General features: G+C 43.4%; 1 protein-coding gene across 4 annotated transcripts in view; it reads left to right on the top strand.

The window, feature by feature from the left end:
* tcf7l2 (transcription factor 7 like 2) overlaps window positions 1-26153 on the top strand; it is a 90384-nt gene that overhangs the window by 25113 nt on the left and 39118 nt on the right. For all 4 annotated transcript variants that reach the window (XM_083903989.1, XM_083903988.1, XM_083903987.1 and 1 more), the window contains exon 4: window positions 5929-6030. In XM_083903989.1, the coding sequence (XP_083760115.1) occupies window positions 5929-6030 (102 nt within the window). The remainder of the gene's footprint in view (window positions 1-5928; window positions 6031-26153) is intronic.

Here is a 26153-nt window from a genome sequence, read left to right as displayed (position 1 = left end):
AGTCACTTTAAAATAGTTTTCTCAGACATTATCACCATTAGTATTCCATAAGCATACAGCTTCGATCTTAAGTGTTGGGTGAAGATGATGAAGAGGTCACAGTTATTGTCCATGTGGGGAAAAGGGCTTATTTCTGAGTGTCAGGTTGAGGTTTTTTTCAGCAAGCAAGGAAGAGAAAGAGTTTTAGACGAAGGAGGAGATTATTAGCAAACGGGTTAAGGGTAGTAGGTGAAGAGGGGAGGTTTTGGATCAGGTCGGCTGCCTCAGTGCTATCAGGGCCAGTGGAACCCCCAAGGTGTTCTGGCTTTAGAGTAAATATGGGCCCAGCGGACCCTATCCCGCCCCAGGGCACTCAAACCCCAGGCCTTCCCACATTCCACTTTTATTTTCCTGGTTGCAAAATGCCCCTGGCTATCAGAGCAGGTGGGGTGTTTTTTATATATATTTACTCATAAAATGTGCATTAGTAGAATCAAAGCAGCCGTGATGGACCCTCTTGTGTCTGCTAACTTTCTCCCACTTTTGTTGAGAATTCTTTTTAGCTACCTTCATTCTCTTTAAATATATACACTATACCTGTTTGTTTACATTGTACTCAGCATCAGAAACACTATATATGTCTTGAGAGGGCAACATGATTTTTTTTTTTTTTCACCCAGGGGATTTCAAAGGGCCTGCGTTGCATTAAGCTTCTCCCTTCCTCAATTACAGAAAATTACTGCCCCTCCTCAACAAATTACGTGTATGTTTAACCACGTGTTGGCTTCTTCTCCTGCACCTGTGAGCGAGGACAAAGACTGCAGGCAATATCTGCAACAGATCAAGACAATATGCTCAGATCTTGCTTTTTTAAAGGGATAAAATTGTAGTCAAACTGGATGTACTAATCTTTTAAGCTTGGTGCAGTTTACTGGCAGAGCTTTGAATGGGCTCCTCTTACTAGCCTTGATCATTTCAGACTTAAATTAAGCTCTTTATAGTAGCAGTCTGATTGGTTTAATCTGCAAGCTGTCAATCCCATATCTGAGGACTCTCTCAGAGGAGCTGCTAGGCCTGTCGACCAGAGGATGTTCAAATGTGGGTGAGCATTCTTGTTTAGGTGTGCATGCACAGTATGTAAGGTGGAGTCCCTCTGTATATACAAATTGACTTGAATATGCAAGTAAAGCTTTGTCATGTATATGATATGAGGTCACAGATGGGCTGAAGATCTGCTGGAGCAACACCCAGCATCCATATGCTGCCTCCAAACCCAAGCTGCTATCTGTCTGTCACCCCTCCTTTAGATTGCTCAAATGGCTGAAATGCTTAATGGAATCCCCAGTGGTCCTCATCATCTTTGGCCCCTGGTCCCTTGCTGGATGGCGGACCAGTGTTTGGAAGCCATATTGGCACATAAATGCTGTGTTTGTTTGATTGGTCTAAAGCCCTCAGCTCTTAATCCAAAACAAAACGAACAAGCTGCGTGGTGGCTGCTGCTCCAGCCGCCAGGGCCCTGTGTGATTAATACATCAGATGGAGGCTTGATGGAAAATGTGCTGGTTGTTGACCAGAAAAGGGCAGAACAGCTCTGCACGTTATGTGTCTGTCATTAACCCTAAAAAATATATGAGTCAAGACCATTGCTCAGTTTTTTGTCAATGGTCCATATTGACATTTGGTTAATTATTGATAGGATGTGGAAAAAAAATCGTTTGTTTTTGGGAGGATCAGAGTCGAGCACTGGACCCGGGAAGTAATGTTTTAGGCCAAATAGCCTCTGTGGCAGCTTGTTGAATTAGTAACAACAGTGGTGAAGGCTACAAGGCTGCTGTGTGGACGTGTGAGGATGATGTGCGAGTGCTCAGGATGCCCTTCCATTTGTCTTCAGCCTGATTCCCCTCTGCCACGAGCTGTGACACGGGGACGAGGGCCCCAGCTTGTTTTCACTGCGATGACAGTCGGTGTGGATCTGGGTTAACACTCTGTAGTTCATAACATGCCAAATGCTGGTGCAGCAGAAGTCACTCATGTATGGATGAGTGGTCCAGAATGTAGGAAGCACCTGCTTAAAAATAGCCTAGAAGCAAAATGGTGCTGATACACATCAGACATTTAAGCAACACACAGTAACTTTTGCTGGATGGTCTGTCTGTGTTGCAAACATGCCATGACGAATGCAGATTCTTGATGACTTTTAAGTATTTTTAACCGACCTCAGACCATAACTCTTGAAATTGCTGGGCTGGATCCTGGATTGCCAGGCTTGCACAGTGTTCAGGTGCAAATTGGGAATAAACAGGGAGCAATCACACTCATGTCATTTATCTATCAAAATTATTCTGAAGATGTTATTTTAGAGAAAATAATTTTCTCTAATTAGTTTTTAATGAATTACTAAGCAAACATTGCATTTCAGGGCTGCAAGCCATTTAAAGATCACATCAGGAGCTCAGGCTCTTTTCATTTGCTGGCTGGTTCTACAGACTAAATGGTTAATCGAAACAGACAAAATAATCAATAACGAAAGTAACTACGTGTTGTAGCCCTTGTAAACAACTCCCACCCCCCGCACACTCTCACCAACCCCCTTCTGCAGGGAAATCAGGACAGTGAGAGCGAGTTCATCCCTCTGTAAGGGTTTAGAGGACTCTCTTGTCTTTCACTTCATCAGAGACAATTGAGTCATTCAGCTCCCATTGTGGGGCAGGCCGGGCGAGGAGGGGCGCAGGCTAGGGAAACGGGACGTGGGGCGGGTGAAGCGAAGGAACAGCCTTCAGCTGCACAACCCAGAGCCGGAGCACAACCACTGGGTGGCTCTTACAGGGTGGGTCTGTCAAGGGGGGCTGGTTAGTGTTTGTGTGTGGAGGGGGGGGGGGGGCAGGAAGAGGAGAAGAGAGAGTTATCCTGGAACTCCAGAGCAATTTGTCACATCGGAATGGCTCTTGAGTTACCCGGGGGGCCCCCTCATAGCAGGAGAGTTTTCAGGTCGCGGAGTGGGGAAGAGGGAGGGGCTTGGAGCAGCAGAGAGGGGTCAGGGGCCATGGGCCTACTCGAGGCCAGGCAGTGCGTCCGTTAGCAGGGCAGGCGGACGGGTGGAGAGAGCGAGAGGAAGGAGGCCAAGGAGGGGGTGGTCGGAAAGCCTAGGCCTTGCCAGGGCCTCGTTTTCCTTGGCATGCTTGTAAAACCTGCCTGAGAGATTAGTGTGTGAGAACATTTGCAATAGCAGAGCTGAAGAGAAGCCACTTGTCGGGGCATGCGCTCCGGCACCCTCCTTCTCTCTGTGTAGTCTTTACCCCGTTGCCACACTCGGGGGTGTCACCTTCACGCTTCTTACCAACCTCCTCCAAATGTCCTCTCGACCCTTCTGCCGGCTGCAGCTGTGTCTGAATATTTGCATGGATGAACATGTGTGCACAAGCAATGGCAAGATTTTTCCCATGGACGACATTCACACACACATGCACACCCCCACCCCTTTCACTCCAACACTGCCCCGTCTTCAAGCCCTTCTGCTATCAATGGACACCGTCTTGAATTACTGTCTCATACATGACAGCAGAGCTGTCACTCTCGTCCTCTTCATTTACTGTTACAACACTACCCTGATTCTCTTCCTCCGAGTCTTCATGGCAATTAATACCCTCTGTGGAGGGTCCATAAAAACCCACAAGACCTCAACTCTGGAGTTTTTACAACCTGTCTTTTTTTCCTCTCACAGGGACATACAAACAAGCACAAACAAACCCAGCTTTTTTAGCAGTAAAAGCCATCTTGGGGTTATAAATGAGTGGTAGTGGTGGAGAAAGACCAGGCAGCTTGCAGGGGCTGTAACTGAGCACAAGGAGTCAATAACTCCCTCCAGCGTTTACCACTAGCAGGCACCCTGCAGTGAACTCTTGGCTAATTACCACTGATTTAGACACAGTCTCAGGAAGGGTCGCGACACACTCGCTCTTTGCCCAGCACTGACACACACATAGACGTGCGCACACACTCTCTCTCAGACATGCATACAAACTAGTGGTCACCCTTGCTGGATGGCAACACACTAAGAAATTGAATGAATGTACCTGCATCCTCGTACACAAGCCAGACTACAAATCGAGATATAATTCATTACTCTGCAAAACGTCTCATTACTAAGTGCCAAAATGTGATCCTGGACTAATGATTATGTTATGCCAGAGGATTACATGCATCTCAATGCAATTTAATTTCGACAGGATGCCAAAGTGAAACAACGAACCATGGAATTATAATATTTCTCGATAATGTTGACATTTTATAGTCCAAGTACAGTAATGCAGTGTTAATCCATTGTCTCGTTTGTATATAAAGGCATCATATATTCTGATTATTTCATAATTATATCTATCACACGGAAGTTCTTAAAAGTGCCAGCTTGCAAGAAGATATTTCTAGACATAAACTCTGGAATACAAAATGTCTGGAAAAGTAGTTCTGTTCACATATGACAACTACTTTATCAGAGTCAGACACATTCACAGCAGCAGGAGAATGTCCAGAACATCCAGGCGAGGGGTGGTAACTAGCTTACTCGGATATTGTACAGAGATTTAAATAGGGAGCTGTCAGGAGAAGTTTCAGAAAACGTCCGGAGTAACTTTTGCTGATGTTTGCGTTCTCACCTACAACCCCACTGAACCATTTCAGGAATATGTCTGGACTTCAGAAGTTTTCAGATTTCTTAAAGCAGCTTGAGGCTGATATTTCAGTGTAATGGAATGGCAGTGCATGTTTTGTATGCAGTTCTTTTGGTTTTGTACTGTTCACAGCTGTTGCCCATGATATAGAGCCCCATGCCAATTTCTATGTTTTCCAGTTTTTAAATCCTTTCCTTCACATTACCAAAGGCTTTACTTAGGCCTCAGAGTAGAAACACTCACTTTGACCTATTTCCCTCAAACTAGGTGACTGTGACATTGATAAGCAATGTTGGGACCACACATTGCATCAAGGACAGTCACTGGCTGGAATCCACAGGGGCATTTGCTGTATTGCTGAGTGTTTTTCATTCAAATGTGTGCAAGGAACAGTATATTTGGAACATGTATTGGTTTTATTATTATATAATATACTACAAAGACACGAACAGGAGCTTTTCCTGCTTATTTTAGAGGGTACAAAGTAGACATCAGAATTGTCAACACAGCACAAAAAAAAAAAAGGACTCCACCCAGTTTATAACAGACAGATGTTTCTCATGACCCTTGTTTCTGCTTATCTGTTTTTTTCTGTGCTTATGTATGTGACTGAGAGAGCGAGAGGGAGTCAGAAAGAAAGAGAGAGAGAGAGAGAGAGAGAGAGAGAGAGAGAGAGAGAGACTTCTGATAGAGACAGAGTCAATCATTTATGAGGGCAGTCAGGAGGTTTAGCCTCAGAGACGCATGGTGAGACGCCACACTTGAACCTCTTTATGAGTTCCAATAAAACTGTGACAACAGTCACATTTATGACATAAGGTCATCTTAAAGTCATAAGCTGTTTACAGTGCTTCCCTCACTTCCCCCCAACAGACCCTTAATTTAGTGACCTCATCCAAAGATTCTCCTGAGCTACTTTATAAACATAAAACAAACATCTAATTTTCATCCACAGTGTCTGCTCAGTGTGATGGAGCATTGCTATGACATCAGTGAAATGTGTTATATCTTTGGAAAAAAAAAATGTCATGTGTACAACCACTCCTGCTGGACTTGCAGATGCATGCTTTAGGCTATCTTCACCCCATCCACCGTCCGCCCCAAATATCTTTATTTGCTTTTCCATGTTTTTGAGTCTCCACACCCATACACCCGTCAAGAAATGTTGTCTCCCCCCTTTGTCTTATTTTGTGATTTGTTTGTTTTTTTTGGTTTTTGGTTTCTGCATTGTTAACATGTTTTGTTTCTTCCTTTCCATTCTGTTTCCTTTTCTGCCATCCAGTACCTACAGATGAAATGGCCCCTGCTAGATGTTCAGCCAGGAGGTCTTCAGAGTAGACAAGCACTTAAAGATGCCAGGTCCCCGTCACCGGCACACATCGTTGTAAGTAACACTCAGCTTGGCACTTTTCCTCTTTCACCCGCTCTTCTTCCCTGATTTATGACAGGAAATCAAACAAACCCTGTTTTTTTACTTCTTTCCCCTCTTTTCTAAACTTGGGAAAAAAAAATGCACATTTCTTTGCATTTACCCTTAAATCATATACAGTAGCCGTAAAGCTCAGTCACCTTAAAGTAAACGTCTGGTTTTAAACGTGTACATATTGACAATGCACGGTTTCTTGGTTGCAGAAAGTGGAGCTTTTGTCTGTTTGTGAGAAAGTGGTCATGTGACGAACATGGCTCTCTGGGGTGCTGCCATCACACCACCTGTAATCCCAGAGAATATGATACTCCCTTCCCTGTTGGTCTCATACTGTGCTGGATGAGCGTTTGCTGGTGCTGCTGCCATATTGTTTTTGTGGAAAGTGTGGGTGTTTCTCTCGCATTGATTACCCTGTCCATGGAGTTGGAGGAGTTCGTTGGCATGAGAGTTGGCTGGACTGCCATAGGGGCACATGCAGCACATGCACGTAACAGAGCATCCACCCTAGGCATGTCGATATCTAAGAGGTGATTGGCCCTAGAATGAAGAGTTGAATATGAACTTAGCAGTTAGCCAAAGGCTCAAAGTTTTCAGGAGGTCAGTGAAAAGGTTGAACATAAGGAAGTGTACGTATGTCTCATGAGGTTAGCCAAGCCAGGAAAATCAATGAGAGTGGGGGACTGAGCAGAATTAACAAGGTGACCACGAATGCCCCGGGCCATTATTGCCACATTTGTTACTTTTGTTTTGCATATTGATATGAACATTTTTTAAAAAAGGAAAAAAAATAAAAACCCATAATGATTCTAGAAGAAGAAGCCTTCCAAGTTTGTTTGCTTGTGAACACACTATCTCCTGTGGGGAAAGTGCATTGCTGCAGCTAATAATACACAGCTGACCCCTTATGTGCCCTGTGCATCAGCACTGTAACTGACATCATGGCTCTGGAACCCGCAGAGAAGACGGTGACGATTTCTATCATGCAAATTACACTATCAAGAAACCACACACCCCGTGAGTCACATCCGACATTTAATCAATTCAGTTTACAATCTGTAATAAAAACCACCTTGAACAGTGACTCAGAAAGTTTGGCTCGTCAAAGCGTCCTTGCTATTTTGTCCATTTAATTTAAGCGCATCTTAAAATAGCAGGAGTCAACAGGGTTGTTTATTTGAAACAGGCACCTTGTCAAAACTTGGGTTTAAGACAAAGCAGTGGCGATGACAAGTGTGATTCTGAACAAAACAAGCCCAGCTAAAGCCCTCCTTATCTTCCCCTGTGATGCTGGTGTTATTTTTATACCAAAGAGTTCAGGGGCCTCTTCATGCTCTGTTATTTTAGGAAACGCTGAAAGAGTCCCAGCTCCTAAGAAGTCATTAAACTGGTTGTAGGACGCAAACGTTGCAGGTAAATGCTTCAGGTTCTATCTCACTCTGAGTCAAATGGCTTCCATCCAAGCTGCTTCTGTATGTTTACTCTTAAGGGGAAATTTTGAATATACATTTATATCTTTTGGTAAATGATGTACAGCTCATTTTGGGACACTAAATATGAGGCTGTACTTTTCAGTGTGTACACATACAGTTGTGAAGACAAACAAAGCAAGTTTAAAAGCTTACAGGAAGCAGAAACTAGCTGTGGGGCAAACACAGACATGAAACAACAACGATGGACAACAATTCAAATGGAAAAAATAAGCGTGCACATCGCTGAGATATGAACTGAAGTATATGATCATTCAAAACAAGAACATGGAACGGCTGGAGTGAATGACTGACGATAAAAGATTCTACAAAAATTGGTTGTTGAAGATGAATGTGTTGGTGAAAACAATGGCATTGAGCGTTAAAGAGAAACAGAATTTTCTTTTTATTTAAAAGTTAGTCAACAAAACAACTGGGTGTGAAAACATTAGATCATAAAATCATACAATATGAAGCTGAAGCTCAGTTTAAAGTAACACTAAGTAATGCACAACATTTCAACAGTAACATAATATAGCAATGCTTTTGTATTCTCAGTTGTAGGATGCATATTGCATTCAGGTTGACGTTAAATAAAAAGAAAACACATTTAAGTTTGGGCACGGACAGGTCATGGAACGATGAGTGTGATGTGGTTGTGACTGGGATTTTTAGATGATTAAATAAATGATGTTAACAGACTCTTTTGAATTCTAAAGACGTCTTTGCAAGGTCAAGAACGCAGCTGAACGCGATGATGAATATCCCAGGATCAAGAACTCAAATGAACCCTTTCTTTCTTTTTCGGAACTTCACTTCCAAGCAAGAAGCGGGACGAGGCAGCGGGAGCGCTGTTAAATGTGCATCATGATTAGCACCGACACTGATCAATATGGGAGAATATATTGTAATATTTGTGGTCATATTGCCCAGCCCTGGTGTGATCTGTTTGATAGAGTACACAGGCTGCTAAGATCAGAGGCATTGCAGCATCGCTGCATTGGCACACAACTCGCTGTTAAGCGCGAGTGATGAAATTGAATGTGAAATGCAGCTTGTATTGTTGGCACTCCTTTCCATCATCCTCGAGCATCCACCTCTCACTGAGACGGAAGTGTGATTGAATGTTTCCCTGGTTTGCATCATACTGGCTGTCGTACATATAGAAAAGACAGATTACTCTGGACAGCATTGTGAATGCCAATGATAACCCCCACACGGACTCCCACTGGTGTCACTCAATCAAGTTTAGCTTTTTATTTGTTTATTGTTTTTAACCAGAGGATTTGGGCCGGCATGCTGCAGTACGTGATCCCCTTATCAATAAATTGGGCTGTAAACGGTGGTTGCTTTTTGTTTACAAATGCGAAGAAACACTCTGTCACCTTGACCTCTCACTGTCTGGAGTGCTAGCAGGCTGCACTGGCAGTGATAAGAAGCTGTCGGCTGGCCTGCTAGATAATGGCGATCTGAGGCCTGAGTGACCCTGAAACAGTTGAAACAACAATAGAAATACAGAGAGGGATATAGATGGTAAAGCCTGATATAAAGTTTTTGGCAGAGAAGGCATGGGCTGGTTACTGGTTTTAAGTTATACCATCCCATGCCTAGAGGGATGGAGATGTGGACAGATGCTCCTGCATGAAGGCTCAGGCGAGATGGAATACAGGATGACTGGCCCAAATAAATAGAGGAAGTGACCTCACGCAGGCTGGTCCTTCTGAGGGCACACTGTTTATCACACCCTCAAAGGGGGCCACGCTGGACCTTTTGAAGTTCCTGACCACCCCGCAGGCAGCCTCAAAACCTGCCGTCGCTGAACCTTTATACCATTGGCTTAAAGTTATTCAATATTTATCCACCCATTGATGTATTTGTAGTTTTTTTTTTTCCAGAGAGAGACTACCACAAACATTCTTATGCCTCACACAGCTCCAGGGGGAACAATCATAAACATTTTGTGCTTTGTCTACCAGCCTTTTATTGTGATGTTTAATTTGACATTGAAGAGTATTTGTAGGGACTTCTGGTGAATAAATTAAGGAAGTGGTGTGTGTGTGTGTGTGTTTTTGACCACTTTCACTTCTGTAATTTAGACAGTGGTTTTTGCAGTAAACCAGTAACACAACAGATTGTTTTTGGTTCGTTCTGTAAATGCACTACTTAAAAGCTATGGTCTGTAGGAAAGCGATAGCGATAGCAGCCCACAATAAAGCAACGGCATGCGTGCGCTCCATCCCACTCTCTCCTGTCAAAGCTCTGCCCTCAAAACACAGGAAGTTGTTGTCTGCAGTAGAACTGTGAATTTTGGCTGCACTTTCCCTGGCATTTTTCCGCACCTCGCTGGCTAACTCCTGGCTATCCTATTGTCTCTGCACCAGTGGCGCACGCCTCTCTTGTTGTGAAGACTCTTTTTTTATTGATGGTTATCGAGACCTGAAGGGGATTTCAACAAGAAACACAAAAAAAATTGTTTTATAAACAAATTACAGACCCCGGCTTTAAATGTGATAACATCAACAGTGATGCAGTAAAGCTCTCGGCAGGAGTCATGACATCATCTGACTGAAAGCAATTCAACCATCTCATTTTCCAATATCAATCTTGTTTTCATTCTTGTAACAACAGTGAGTTTAGAATGCAGTTTAGCAGTATTTTAGACACAATTTATGTTTTGATGAATTAGCCTGTATGAGAACTGGAGCAGAAACATGTACACATGAAGGGCCTACACTTTCAAATCACTTTCCTGACATTTGTGTAAGTGCACACACACATACGCACACACACACAGCCTCAGAGTCTAGAGCCTAGCCCTGGCCAAACAATGACTCCATTGTTTTGTAGGCTTTCACTGGCAGCAGGGGACGGCTGGAGTGTTAACCATTTCCCAACTGCACCTCGCTGTGTTGTTATTGTGTGCGTGTGTGTGAATGTGTGTGTGTCAGAGGTAGTGAAGCATGGGCCCTGGGATGAAGAGAGGGAGGGCACTTGCTCCAAGTGTATGGTAATTAGTGCGGAGGAAGTGATGGAATCTGGCCATTTTTACGGCCTGCAAGACCTCCCACCTGAGCCTTTACAACTAGTGAACATGCTTATTTCATTCCCATTCAGCCGCTCTTGTTTCTCTGAAGAATGTGTACTGGGAAAGAGCTGTGTGAAAAGACACACGTGTTTCTGATACTATATAAAAAGAACATTTTCTTTTATCGCGTTTGTCCCAAAAAAAAGACTGCAGGCTGCGGATGCACTAAATGGGCCAAAGCACTGGGTGGCTATGTGACTGCTACTCTCAGTTACTTTAAGAAAAGACAGAGAGCATATCACATTCACCCTCCTTGACCAATTCTCTGTCTATTTTAGAGTAATGGGGATAAAAGGGCCTTCCTGTGGTCTGAATAGGCCGTGCACCTGGGTCGGCCAAACAATCGCTCAGGACTCTGGGAGGCCTGGCCTCCTCAGCTGTTAATGAGCGACCCCACGGTCAGCAGGCACCCACCCACACTGTCCACAGGCTTTACCTAGAAGGCTTTCACTATCCTGTCGACCTTAAGCTGCTCTTTCCCTCTGCATTCCAAGCCCTTCTCCAAATAACCTCTCTGGCCTCCCTTTGTCTTCTTCGTGTGCATGCATCCAAGGAAAACGCTCAAATCTCATTATTATTTACTGTTGTGTTCGATACAGAGTTGAGTGGTCTTTTATTTATAAATCCATCCTCAAATTAATGTTAATACCTTCTAGTATATAATGATTTGGACTGATATGGGAATCTGGAAAACTGTTTTAAGATACAAACAAATCCACTTTAAATCCTTTACATTTTAACCATTGTCAAATGAGCTCACACAATGCTAAGTAAGCCTATCAGCTTCACACAGATTTCTCTGCGCCTATCAGTATAACAGTGTTTCGAGCTAGGTTGCCAGGCAGCATTACATAGACCATGTATATAAACAAATGCAGTCTTTCGCGTTCCTCCTAAAGCCAAGAAGGAAGTGAAAATATATTGATTAGCCACCAGGGTGCGACTTTGCTGTCTCTGGCTAGTTTTGGGTCTTCAATAGCACATGTTGATTAATTCTGTACATTATGTTGCCATTTAGAGGAAAATAGACAATAAAATATAACTAATGTGGGGACTGTGTGATTGACATAAACACGGCATCGTGATTCTGGCTTCAAAACGGGAGTTCAGTTTCTGGGTGACGTCAGGATTGGTTGCCACTTCAAGTCTGCAGATTTGAAGTGATTCTTTTCATTTCAATAGATGGAGGCAATAGCAACATTGAGCTAGTAAAGCACGACAACTGCAAACAGGTCAGAGTATGACTGAAAACACAGAATCACCCATGATTTTGGTTGCAGAATTGAATGCTACTGCTAAAAAAAACTGCCCATTTAGCAGTTTAAAGGGATAAATGCTTCTCGTCACAGCCAACCCCTGCACTGCCGCTGTATACACACCAATACTCCCTCAGTCAGGTCGATAATATTGCTCGACAGGAGGATGCAACATACAAATAACTTGACATTGTTTCTATTTACGAGGACAAAACAGTCAGAATAACATCAACACCAGAAAAAGAATCACCAGCATTTTACGCACTGCAGCTTTAATTTACATATACCAAGTTTAGAAAAGGTCATCTCTATTGCTCTGTTCTTTTTTTTTTTTGAACACAATCCAAACCTCAGCCAAAGACCATTGTGTCTTTCAGCTGTCTGTCGCCTTCTTCTGCAAACAACTCGTCCGTTCAAGGGGTCACGCTGACATCATCAGCTCGGGCCAAAATCCGAGGCTGTCGAGACATGGCGTCAGTGCTCCGGAGCTGTGACAATGAAAATGAGAGCACCTCAGTCATTGTATCTGTCCTGCAGTCTGGACGGGCGCTTGTTCCCGGAGACAATCTACTTAGTGTTGGCTTAGTCGGCAACAATGCGACAACAGTGACTGAAGAGTCTACACTCTCCTTGACTTAACGCAGCACTTAAACATGCTGAGGTGTAAGGGCACCTGCGTAATTGGGGTAAATGGGGTTTGACGCCGATGTTATTAGTAACTGACCAGAAATCAGAAAGTCAAACTAATTGTGTGTACTGAATTTGCACTGAACGCTATGAAGGAGACTACATGTGATTGTAGCTCATGTGAACAGCAGCTTTTTGTATTATTTCTCTGAGTCTGAATATCTCTAGGGCCATTGTCGTCTTTTCCCCCCTCTGGCTGTGGTATTTGACCGATATATAAACCCCGTGAACTTAAGCTACCTCAGGGAACGTGTGACTCGATGCTGGACACGCACATTTAAAAGGAGAATACATATTTGTATCTGGAAGCGTGTGTGAATGTGTTTGTGTGGTGTGCGGTGTGTTTCACCAGTAACCACAGTGTTCGCTGCAGTGTCTCGCTGCTATGAAAAGTTATCTCGCTGGCCCCAGGTTCAAGCACATGTACAAATAGAACCCAGTGATGTCGGTGCAGAGAAAGCAAACTGCACAGTAGCTTTTCTGCCCTGGTGCCTTTCAGTAAACTAAAGGCCCTGTTGCTTTTCTCTGCATGTTCTGAGACATCTAGTAGCATGTCCTTTCTTCCTTAGGAAATCTATATCTTACTCTCTGTATTTTCCTCCCTCTTTCTTCCTTGCCTGTATTCTGTCATCTCCAAATATCTGCCAAAGAGATCAGATGTTTTTCTTTTTTTTTTGTGAGGGGTAGTGGATACAAATCTGGATCAGGTTAACCTTTGGATGAAAGAAATTTGTGTTTAAACAGTGAGAAAGATGAGACAAGACAGCTCTTAATTTTAGATCCAGGACACACAACGCAGTGAAGTGATACACAATATTAGAAATGGCTGCTCTGGGGACCCATAGCCAGCACTTTTTTGCAACCTATTATATATCAGCACTCTTAACAGCTCCAAAATGAAGAGAAACATGGCTCTGGCACTCAGGTGGTATTACTGGTACATCTCAGTGCTTGATCTAGCTGCCTCGACAGCGACAGTGGATCCTCAGACCAGCCGATTGCTCCTGAACATCTGTGAAGGTGTGGTTGCTAAGGATGTTAACTGTTCTACTAAAGTGAATTATTGCTTAAACAACCAGCCAGCCAGTAGCAACAGCCATGTTTCCAGTTCAGAGCCAGTGTTCGTCTATTCAATCTGTGTAAAATAAGTAATAAGGGGGCCGAACATGCACCCAAGAGAGAGCTGAGCCAGCAGAGATGAGCTCGTAGTTTAAATAACTAAAAAGCCAGGGGAAGCATTATTTCCTGGGAGAACACGTTGCTTTTTACATAAAAATGTGGTTGGCAGGGATTGTGTGCAGATGTGCATGTATGTGTGTGTGTGTGTGTGTGTGTTTGTGTGTGTGTGTGTGTGTGTGTGTGTGTGTGTGTGTGTGTGTGATAGAGAGAGAGTGAGTGAATGAGAGATGGAGAGCTGATATAATTGTGTGACTTGGGAACGTCCATCTTTGCCTTTCAGGGGCCCTTCTGCTGGGAATTCCCTGGACAGTCAGATCTGAGCCTTCACCAATTTCATTTGGTGAGAGAACTTTGAATTCCAAAAATATCTATGTGGGTTATTATAATAATACTATTATTATTTTTTTTTGTTGGTTGATTCCACAACCCACACACCAATTAACAACTGATAACTGATTGATTTGAAAGCAAAACAATGAATGAATGAAAAACCCAAATCCTGCTGGTGATGATAATCATGCTGTGCTGTGCTTTGTGCTAATTCAGTGCTGCTGCTTTGCTGCTGATGTGCTGCTTTTTTTTTTTTACTGTGCTAAAATGCCAATTCAGGTGGAACATTTGTCAGAGCAATGTTTGGATGTTACATGCCTCGTACATTTGACTGAACGCTAAACAAATACGGTGCAGATTCTTAGGGCAGCTTTGTTTGCTTTGCAACAGATTTCTTTATATGTTCAGGTTCTGTTTGCCTTCTGTTTCCTAACGGGTCTTTCTGGATGGTTCTGGTTTAATGGTGGAATTCTTTTTTTTGTGTAGCTGTGGAAGTCATTGTCAGAAAAATGTGGATGTATTTTGGTTTGAATAAGCCGACAATCTACGAACAGGAGAAAGCAGTCTTTCTCTCGTGTTTGTGTTTCTTTGCACAGCTGTTTTGAAGAGTTCTCTTCATCCACAACATCTGGGCCTGAATGTAAGAACAAAGAAATAGATGGAGCAATGACACGCAGTTTATGTCTCCCACAACACTTCATGCACCCCTCTAATTCAGAGTAGTGTTACAGCCCAGAATTTACCCTCTCTGATGTTTTGTGAAACTCCTCCCCAAATTTGACAGGAGGTTACGGTAAGATACAATTTCATTCACCTTTGAAGAATATTCAAGTAGAAGCACTTTGCTGCACAAACAATGCAAAAATAAATTGTCTTAAACCAACACTGATCAAGTTTGCAATTCTGCAGAGGCGCCTCTCTCCATTAAAGGAATGCATTTTGGTGCGTCGAATACTTGAAAGAAGCTGCGTGGAAATGAAGTGTGAAGGTAGAATCACTCTTGATTTGGCTGCAGAGTTAACATGCTCAGGACGACATCAGGCCTTGTTTTGGTCGAGCTCTGTGAAGCCAGAAAGTGGCTGACTTCTACGAAGCCCGGAGCGGAGCGTATTAATCTCCTCTGAGGCAGACGTGGCTCTGTGGATTGCCTGCTTGAATTGTTTGACTAATCAATTGCTTGTTGATTTTTCACTCTCGGCGGGGCCTTTGTTGTCAGTAAATAACACGAGGAGTCCTTTAAACAGAAAAAAAAAAAAGGAAAGACCGTGAAAACAATGCTTGATTGTGCAAACTGCTAATAATGCGATGGCGAAATCTACTAGGATTTAAACAAAAAAAACAAACATGCCTCGCTACAACTTCCTGCCTCCCTCCTCTCCCTTCAAGCACCTTTGCTAGAACTTGTTTGACAAGGTTTGGCAGGATCATTGTTGGGCGTGCCTGTCTGTCTCTCTGCGTGTGTTCATGTCTGTGTCTTACAAACACACCTTTGTCTTTACGAGTGTATGAAGTGTCCCTGTATGTAAGGTGTAACCTGAGGTTTGAAAGACAGTCAGTTAGAGCCAGGTCAGATCAGGTTAAAACTTTGTCATCCAGTCACTTGAACTGATTAGATGTGACTTGTTGGCCTGAGCCGAGTGAGACGAGCACGGCTCAGGCACTGGCATGCCTTTGCAGCGATATGGCAATCACGATTTGGTCACAGTTCATTTGCGCAAACATCCAGGATCAAGGTTCAGGAATGATATTGATAAATAATCTCATTCATGATGAATCACTCCTCAGTCCTCGCAGAGTGACAGTCGAGTGCGCTCGTCTCTGATGAATTGCTCCCCCCCCCCTTGTGCAGGACGGCGTGCCTCGTGAGCGACGACAGACTCAGCGAGCTACTGTATTAACACTGGAGGCCGTTTCACAGAGAAACTTGTTTTGACAGAACTCCAGGTGTCTTATTGTTGGGCCTGGCATGGTTCAACAGATTTACCAATTAGCACAGGGCTGAGGGCACGGGAAGGGTTGGGGGGGGGGGGTGGGAGGAGCAATGAGAGAGGAAAGAAAACTAAACTGGGTGGTGGTGAGGTGTGTGTGTGTGTGTGGGGGGGGGGGGGATTTGGCCACAGCAATGGAATGAGGTTTTGAGTGAGAGGGGAAGACGGGGCGGGTGAGGAGGGGGATTTTCGACCATAGGAAGGCTGGAGTAAGGCGATCTGTGACCTCGTTTCCCCCCCCCCCCCCCCCCCCCTTTTCTTTTTCCCAGCAGCAGCAGCAGCAGCGTGGAAGCGGCTGAAGTTTGAGCTGAGTGTAGAGAGGAGAAGAACTTTGTGGAGTAAGAAGAAGAGGGCGGGAGGGTGGGGGGGCCAATGTTAATACATGAGGAGTTTTTAAAAACTCAACCTCAACTCTGCTGGATTTATCAGTGTTGTTTTCCCACTCTGGTTACCTTTATTCGATATAGCGCAGCGCTGGTTATTTGTTACTTTTTTTTTTTCTTCTCCCAGAGATAAACCTGTGACACTTGATTCTGTTGTTATGCGTTGCTAACATGCATCCGTCTGCAGGAGAGCTAATTTGTTTTTGCTGCAAGTCCCTCTTGGCTCGCAGTTCTCACTCCTATACGAGGCAGAATTGTGTGGGATTAAACACAATGTTATTGCTCGCACTAACCCTCTTTTGTTATTCCTCAGAAATATCAGCTCCCTTTTCCAGGAAGTTTGGAAGTGAACTTTTGAGAACGGGGTGAAGTGACTTAGTAAGAGTCCCTGGGGTGGCCTGCAGAATTTAGACAAGTAGTTTTTGGCTCTCGGGTGTTATGACACTGACACATACACAAGTGTTGCGGCGTGTGTGTGTGTACGAGCGACACAATAGCACTTTATGAAAGTAAAGTGGGGAAAAAAAATATAGTGATATTGTGCTCCCTTTAATCTGACAGCGTCTCTGAAGCAGGCAGGAAGTTGTACTTTCCAGAGGAGCATGATTTTTGTGTGTTTCTTATGTGTGTTAATAAAAACAAAATAAAAGTCAGGCTTCCAGAGCAAAGTTAGCACAATGTAGCAGCCTGTCTGATCTTCCTAATGTGTAAGAACTGCTCTGAATGCCGCGTTTCATCGTTTGATATCAGGACATTGAGAGTGTGCGTATAACGTTCACAAGAGCCAGTCTGCAGTGAAACTGCTGACATGGGTTGTTGCTTCTTCCTGCTTATCCACTTACATTTAAGTGCAAACTGGTTTTTAATAGATTATTAAATTAAGCATGCACTCGTTTAGTAGTTGATTACCTCAAATGTATACAGGGCTGCAACTAACGATTATTTTCATTATTAGTTTGGTTCCATAAAACAGCGAAAAAAGTTAAATTAGCATGATCACAAATCAAAGATATTCCGTTTGTTGTCATAGAGGTGCAATAATCTTTTTTTAGTACCTGCTCAGACGAGGTTCCAAGTGAGCTCGACACAGGAATCAAACCAAACCATGCCGAATTGCAGAGGTGGAAAGTAACGAATTACATTTACTTAAGTTACTGTATTGAATACTTTTTTTGTGTATTTTGTATTTTTAAAGTACAATTTATAATCAGGATTTTGTATTTTACTTGAGTACGTATTGACTCAAGTATTGTACTTAGTTACTTTATGAATCCTATCCGTTACTGAGTACAAATAAAAAATCAGCACAATGAAGACCTACAGGGGTAAAATATACACCAGAACCAGACAAATGATGATGTGATTAGCACCAGCACTGTTGCTCCTAAATAGATTTGGATTTCTGACCCCTTGTCATATTTCTACTGCCCTCACACCCCACGCAAAGTAACTAAGTAACTTTTACTTAAAGTACATTTCAAATGAACTACTTTTTACTTCTACTTGAGTACATTTTCAGATGACTACTTTTACTTCTACTTGTGTAATATTTCATCAAAGTATTGGTACTTTTACTTGAGTACAATATTTTAGTACTTTTTCCACCTCTGCCGAATTGTAGATCCGTAAAAAAGACTTAAAAATCCTGAACATCGCCAACAGTTAGCCAAGGGTGGGAGGTGTGATGCATGCGCAGAGCTCCCAGGCCAGTTTGAATCCAACTCTGAAAGTACACATGCAGTAGTAACTCAACTCCCAATCAGTTATCTGGGTGTGTTTTGTAAAATTTCTTGATTTAGTACCATTTCAGTCACACCTAAATGTTTACGTATATTTTAAAAGTCTGGTTTTAGTCGGACTAACGTCCTGTAAACGCAGTCCGATTCAGCATTTCATGGATGCACCAAAAGCTTATTGTTGGTCTCCTCGTCCGCAAACAGCCTTGTGAATCTATCTGGATCTGCAATGACTTGGCGTTGAGCGATCCCGCAGTTGCTGGAGCGACTGTCAGCTTGGATACATCCAGTATGTGTGAGCAGCTTGTGATTGAGAGTGATGGAGACAGCTTTTTGGAGACGGTGGGGAGACGGGGACCAGAGTGGGGAAAGATACGGAGAATATGAAGCTCCGCCAAATTCCCCAAAGGACAATTTACAGTTATGGATGAATGCACTGTCACAGTCACATCTGAACTCTGTTCATGTGTGTGTGTGTGTGTGCGTAGAGGACGATGGAATGCTGAGTGATTCCAGAGAGCACTTAAGCCGCCTTGAATTCAGTTTGCTGTTCCCACCCACGTTATAACAGGAGAGGGGCTTTTCTCCACAGTTTTTAGGGGTAAACACCAGGTATCTGCTTTCTGAGTCATTTAGCATCGTCACCTTCTTTATAAAGTCTAAACAGCATTTTAAGGTTCCTGCCTGAACGAGACTAACACCCCCAGCCCCCCAATTTATTTGATTTCATTCCTCTCTGCACTTCCAATGAAGACCCATCTGAACTTTTCTTGGATTTGTTTGGCTCTTGTTTTGATGTGCATGTTGTTATTTCTTCTTCTTCTGTTCTTAAAGTCTGTGTAGTTGGTGGGTGCCAGGCCCTGCTTTTGTCTCGGCCCGGGGAAGGAATTTGATGTGACTTATTTTCATACCCAGTCAGTTTCTTTGAGCAATTCGCCTCGCTTCTCTTTGTGGTTTTTTTTCTCTTTGTTTGTGTGTGTGGTTTTTTTTTAAACTTTTTTTTCTAATAGTCTTGGAAGTTTGGGACACTCTTTTGCGGCAGGTGATGGTGCGATTGGGCTGCTGTTGCATACCTGTACAGGTGTGAACATGCACTTGTATTTATTTATCACGCAGTTTAAAAAAGAAAAAAAAAATCTACTCTAATGGAATGACCTGTTAAACCGTCACTGAAACCAGTCATGTCATAGCAGGAGGGAAGCGTGATTGGGTGAGAAGGAGTCCTGGATTCCATGAGATTAAGAGGATCATCGTACTCTGGGTTTCAGATGAAGGGAGAGTTGGCTCAATCTTCACGTTATGTGAGCTGTTTTTCATGGGAGAGAATAAAGTGTCAGACCACTTTTTCTCATCAGGGAGATACGCTATAGACGCTCAGCACTCGGCCACACACAATTGCATGCTGGGAAAAATAATAAACAAGCCTGTCACCAAAGTTGGTAAAAGAATCCTTAGTGCAGCGCGACTGTCAAAACGCAGCTTCCATTTCATACATTATTAACACTACCTAAACGCATTATTTGTGTATTTATTCATTCATTTGTCTTGTTAACATCCTCCTGGAGTAAGATAAACAGCGCGGCCAGACTGGCTGTGTGACAGTTGGGTGTGAGATTTGAATAAAAAAGCCCAGCAGTGTGATTGGAGCGAGACAGGAGCTGATTCAGTGGACACCAGGCTTCCTCTCCAGACTCATTAAGGGACAGTAAGGCAATGATGTCGAATCGGCGCGCACTTTACCGGCCTGCCTTCTTCTTTGAACAGCGATGCCCTCTTATCTGCAACATGCTCTGTTCCTCCATAACAAGGAAGCACCCACTCTCGCGCACGCACTTGCTCTGTCTGTCTCTCCTCCTCGTGCACAGACGTTCTGCCTACATACACACTCCTCACACTTATTTACTTTGTGTAGACAGAAAACTCTTAAGTATATGGCTTGTCCACAGAATTTTGGCAGCTTTTGTTGTATTTTCTCCTACGCTATCGAAAAAAAAGCCTGCTACTTGTTTTTGTTCTTTTTTTTTTTCTGCACAGACATCACAAATGGATATTTTAATTGGAACTTTTGGCACTGTCTCCATCTTGTGTTGGAAAGGCAGACAAGTGAGTGGCTGGTGAGGCCGGGGCCGTGCTGATTGGTGTGTAGCGAGGCGTGCCTAAATCAACTGGCAGCATGAATAGCTCGCTTGATTCTCAGTGGCATTCACGGGAATCCATGACATTTTTTTTTTTTAAAGCCAGATCCTTTAGAAGAAGTCTGGGATAACCAACAAGGGATGGAGAATACCTCCTTCTTCCCTGAAGCATGACTTCCCTTTTGTTTTGTTGGTGCAATTTATGCCAACTCAGTTTTGGGGGGTTTGTGTAGTATCACAATGAAATCACCAACCCGTGTAGCCACTGTACTCCAGCCATATACTTTCAACAACTTCATCTATCGCGTTTGAAAAGCTAATGTGCTGATACTAATGGAAATAATTACAATACGGTAATGAAATTGTTGTTGTTCTCTTGATTTATAATTGATTTATTTTACATCCCAATAACTCAAAACAGATAAGCCTGTTGGGATTAAGGATTCATAATAAACGCAGATTGGAATCAGTCCTGAAGATAATTTGAAATATCTGCTTTTTGAAGTGACTTTTTTTTGATGTGTCTTCAGATGTCATGACTCTGTTATACACCACAGTGTTTGGACATCACAGAGTCTTTGTGAACTTTTTGCATTTGAAGGCCTAAAGCAAATGAGTTAAACACATGCGAAGTGAAGGCAGGAACCTTTGTAAAGGCTCAATGCGATCAATATTATTTTTCCTTCGCTTAGCCTTTCAGTACGTTCAGTGTTAGACTGAAACAAACATTTTACTCTGTTCAATTTTTGCGTAATGGCACCACTAAATAGATTATTCATATATGTGCCTTTTGGAATTTTGTGGAAAATATTCACATCCAAACCTCAGTGAATTGAAAGTGAATAGATTGCTAACCTCAAATGACATGTTCTACTCAAGTGCTCCAGGCAAAGCTCACTTTGGCTCCAGTGCAGCGGCTAATGCAAACCACATGTTTTCAGCTAGACATCTGCATAAGTACACACCTGTTTAGACTGTGGACAGTCTTTTACCTCAAACAGTAAATTCAGGCACACTCACGCCAGCGGCAGAGCCGGGTCAGGTTGGAGTCACTGTTATCCTCCTCGACATAATGGAGTCCTCGTGTTTGGCTGAGCCTCTGTGTGTGTGTGTGTGTGTGTGTGTGTGTGTGTGTGTGTGTGTGTGTGTGTGTGTGTGTGTGTAAGGAGGAAGAGAGGGGGGAATGGCAGGAAGATGTTGTGTATGTGCAGGTGGGGTTGTGTGATTTGTGTATTCTGAGAGTGCAAATTAGTGGGTTTTTTTTATGTATGCATGTGTGGTAGTGGGACAGGAAATCAGCGCTGAGAAATGACCTGGCGATCTGCCACTGAGCCACTGGAGCAGAGACAGAAGTGAAAACGGTGTCTTACACAATGTAACACAGCAGCCCATGTGAACCCCTCGTCCACAGTTTATCCACTTTGGGCTCTGGACACAACATGGGATTTCTATTTCAGATGGCCAGGCTGAGGAAACTTTAAAAAAATACATATTTACAATCTTGTTTTATAAAGGAAAAATGGCACAAAGTGTATGCGTGATCTCTTTGGGAATCATTAGGAATAAAATATATATATATATATATAGAATATATTCTTAAAAAAAAAGAAGGTTACAATTTGTGTAACTGAGTTCATGCAATTAATATATGCATGATATCTTTTTAAACCAAAGACAATGCATGGCCACAGGCCAGAAAAGGTTGTGAAATGCTGCATGAACCCTTCAGGGTACAAAGCACTTAACTGACAGAAACATTCAGAAACAGTGCCAGCCAGTCAGAAGTCAAGAGCATTGGCACAACAGGCAGGTGACTTGTTTCTTCATCAAGCTCTGGGGAATTGATTATGTACATGCTGCAACTCGGGCTTCGTGATATGGCCGATGGCGACATTGGGGCTGAACAATGAATCTTGTTTTTTTTTGTTTGTTTTTTTAAATCAAAATTGCATTTTGAAACAATGCAATCAACGAATTGCAAAGGCTGCATTTTAGGATATAAGTTATACGGCATATCTGACCCAGGGTTAATGCTTAATTGTCAGTGGTTTTTATCAATTTCAATGTCAGATATTGTTCTCAGAGCTGATCTATCAAATTCGTATTAGATTTGTTTTTATTTTGTATGTGCTTTATATTGATCACGGCTGCAGTTTTGATATTTCTTTTTTTGCAATTGTAATTTTTAAGTTATCAGTCAGTATGTTGGTGGTATGATCATATTGTTATATACTGTTATTGACTCAGCCATAGGTGCAACGTCTACCTGTAAAGGTTGTTGTCCTAAAGGTGCACAGGTGAACACACAGAGCACACACTCTGCACAAGTGCACGCTTGTAAACCTGCCTCTCCGGCCATTTTAATTGTTCCATCTCTCCAGTCGTGATATGTGCAAAAGGGAGGCTTTGACAGGACCTGGTACATCAAAGGCTACCTCCCCTAGTCTTACAAGTTGCCTGTCTATTTAGAGGAACCCGGGCTTGCAGAGAGCCAGCAAAGGGGACTGGAGAGGCAGCATGGATTCCCGGCTGGAATGAGTTTGATGGACTAATTGTAGCCCCCAGTGGACACAGGCGTACATCACAGACGGCCGTCAGAGCAGTGAACAGAAGCTGTGGATGAGGAGCTGCACAGGCTGCAAAATACTCCTGTTAGTTCTTCCCTCCATCTGGATCTTTGCACGTAGCTCTGTCTCGCCTTTGATTTCACTAACGCGTCCTGAGTATATGGATGTCAAAAATATTTCTGACAGACCTCACTGTTTTTCTCCACCTTCCCTCATTCCCTGTGCTACACATGCACATGTTTTCTCTCCCTTTGCGCTGTAAAACCTGGTGAGTCCCCCGAGTATTCCTGCCCATACTTGTGTTTTTGTCTTTGTTTTTTTCACGAGCTGTAAATCTAATCTGCCCTCCTCTTCATTCTCTGTCAGAGTTGACACTCTCTCCAGGCGATTTGGCTCATTAATGATGCAAGCAAATCAGCACAAGTTGGCCATCATATTAAAATGGCGTGTGACCTCACAGGATCAGAAGCTGAACCGTAACGTGGTGGAAAACAATGTGATGCAGACATTGTGATGCACAATCATCGAGCTTTACTACCAACAACATCACCAAATAGCTTGTCTGTAGTTGTGATCAAAAAGACTCTCCACAGCTTTGAACACTTCTCTTTTTTCCCCATCTGCATCAAAAAGAAATCAGTAGCCGAAACTTTGGAGTCTGCTTGTATCAGTTTTTCCTTTTTCCCCACTGCACCTCCCTCCCTCCCCACTGCCAGTTTGGCAGTTGTACATTATGCCACAAGAGGAAAACACAGTTAAAAGGAGAAAGGCACAAGGAGATGACACCAGCAAGGAAGCATCTTGTGTTCGGGTAGGGCCCTGGCTGGGAGAAAATCAATGGGAGGGAACATTTCCTTACACGGAAATGGCACAATGGGAGGGAGTGGAGGGAGTTAAGTTTTTTTTTTTTTCTTGCTGAAAAATTATGCATTTTTTTTTTTACCCAGGGAGAGAAAAAGCAAAGATGCGGAGAGAGAAAAACACTCTTCTGAACATCTTTTGAAAAAAAGCTACTTCTTTGGTGAGGTTGAGTTGTGTGGTTAAGGTTTGTTTTATCCAACTGTGCGGAAGCGTGTGTAGCTGTCTTTCAGGTCTCTTTTTAGTTGAGGCGCAGAAAGACTACTCATGGCATGTTCAAGGGCACTCAGTGGACACGTATGCCCTGCAGGAGGCGGAATTATGAATACTACATGAGTAAACAGACACCTACATATACTATTAAAATAGTAAGCTCAGTACTTGGCAAGAGACCATTCTAAGGAGTAATTTGAGCCGGTCCACAGCAGTTTTACTCTTACCCTCGCTCCTCTGAGGGTCATTGATAAAGACTTGTGAAAAATCAGCTCTAATTTGCCTGATAGTGCAATGATTTGCACATTGGCAGTAATGTATTCCTCTGTGCATTCCACCAATACAACCCTTTTAGTATTCAGTTTAGTGATAAAGGATTTTTTTTTACACAACAGCTGTGAACAAAGAATACAATAGCACACAAAAGTCGAAACACAATTCCGAGCCTGAGCCTTGAATGGCATTCAGACTTCACTGTGACTGAGCGTTCCCATTCAGTGGGAGTGCGCGGCGGTTGGAGAGATGGTATCAAGTTGCCTGCAGATGGAGGTCAGTGTGACTGGCACAGTTGGCACCTTGGCACAGCAGCAGCGTGCTGCAGCACTCAGCTCCGCAAAGGATGCGTCGACTGAAGGGGGGGGGGGACTTGGGGAGCGAAGCGTTCTTCTCACTTCTCCTTTTTTTATTGTCTGTGCTTCCTGTTTTGAAAGCCATTAAGGAGCAAATTTCCTCACAGCGAGAGGGGAGATGAAAAGGCCCAGTCTTTTGAAACATGTCCAAGCGCAAATGTGAAAAAGAGGGGGAATGATAGCTATCTGTAAACATCTCTGTCGAGGGGTCGACGGAAAAGGAATTGTGAGGGGGGGAAAATGATACATTCATTTGCGTACTTTTTTTTTATTTGATGATGAAAGAGATGCTGCAGTTTTTGTTCCAAGCCAGCTGTATTGCTCTATTCACAACCACGCTAATATATCAGGGCTGGCTCACATAACTACACAGCCACCACCCCCTAACCCCCTTCCGAAAATGCTTTGTGACATCTGCATCCACACATGTCTGCATTCACCGTAGCCAGTGAGTATTTATAGCTGAATTGGGTTTTGCCATCCAATGATTTCTTTAGGTTCTCTGATCTCAGTACTGTACTTAAAAGTAGTGTTTATGTGGCATCAGAAATATCATGCTCGTGCTGAGAGCAGCTGAGTTGATCTGCGTTACTTTACCTGGTTATGATGACCCTGGTAATTGGTAGTTGGTAAAAGTCCAACACCGTGTGCAGCACTTTGGCCAACTGCATTGGCCGTCATTTCTGTTTTGTCATGGTGTAGCTGGTATTCAGTACAATTACAGCAGCTTCCTTTCTCTAATTCCTGCCTAGTTTGCTGTAGCTTGGTGCTGCAGACTCTTCCCCCCTCCCTCCCCTCTTTCGTCTCCCTCCTCTACCCCCTCACTGCCCCAAAGCCTGGCCAGTCTGTGGCTCTTAATAAAACCGACAGGCTCTAATTGGGCTTAATTGCACCCTTCGGGCGTCGTCAAAAGGAGTGTTGCTAAACAAACTGCAGGGTCTGCGAGCAGGCCAGCCATTCTACGGCAGCACATTGGGCGCAGAGCTCATGCCTGCATGTATGTGCACAAACCTCTAACGTGGTTGTACGTACATATATACGGCAGGCGTAAGTTTATAATAGTGAATAGGAATGTACATGAGTAAGTGTCGAGTTTAATTATGTGGGTGTACACGCGGTGAGGTTGGAGGGATGGAGCAAACCATTCATTCCTCACAGCGAGCCAACTCAACAAGAGCTCACAAGTCTGAGAATCTTATGCATTCACGCAGGCAGCATCACCTGACGGTGAACCTCTGAGTGCGTTCTGCCGCTGAACTGTAAAACAGCCTGCGCTGCTCAGTCTTTGAGGAAGTGTCTACAACTCTGTGTTTTAGAAAAGCCTTTTAAATCCCCGCTATTATGAAAAACCCCAGCCAAACAAATCCCCACCTGCTTTTCAGCGGAATAGGCAGAATGATGGAGTAACTCTGCATCCCAGTAGCACCACCTCCTGGTTAATGGACAGGGATGACATGACACCGGCTCGCATTTTCAACACCGACTAATTCAGAGAAGCGGGGCGGGCACTCACCACATGGGCCTTTGCTGGGTCACTGAGCACAATCGATGGAGATCTCCAGATGCGAT

This window comes from Microchirus variegatus, assembly GCF_963457635.1.
Source record: "Microchirus variegatus genome assembly, chromosome: 17".
Classification (NCBI taxonomy): domain Eukaryota; kingdom Metazoa; phylum Chordata; class Actinopteri; order Pleuronectiformes; family Soleidae; genus Microchirus; species Microchirus variegatus.
Note: the sequence above shows the minus strand (reverse complement) of the source record. Positions and strands in the feature narration are given on the sequence as shown.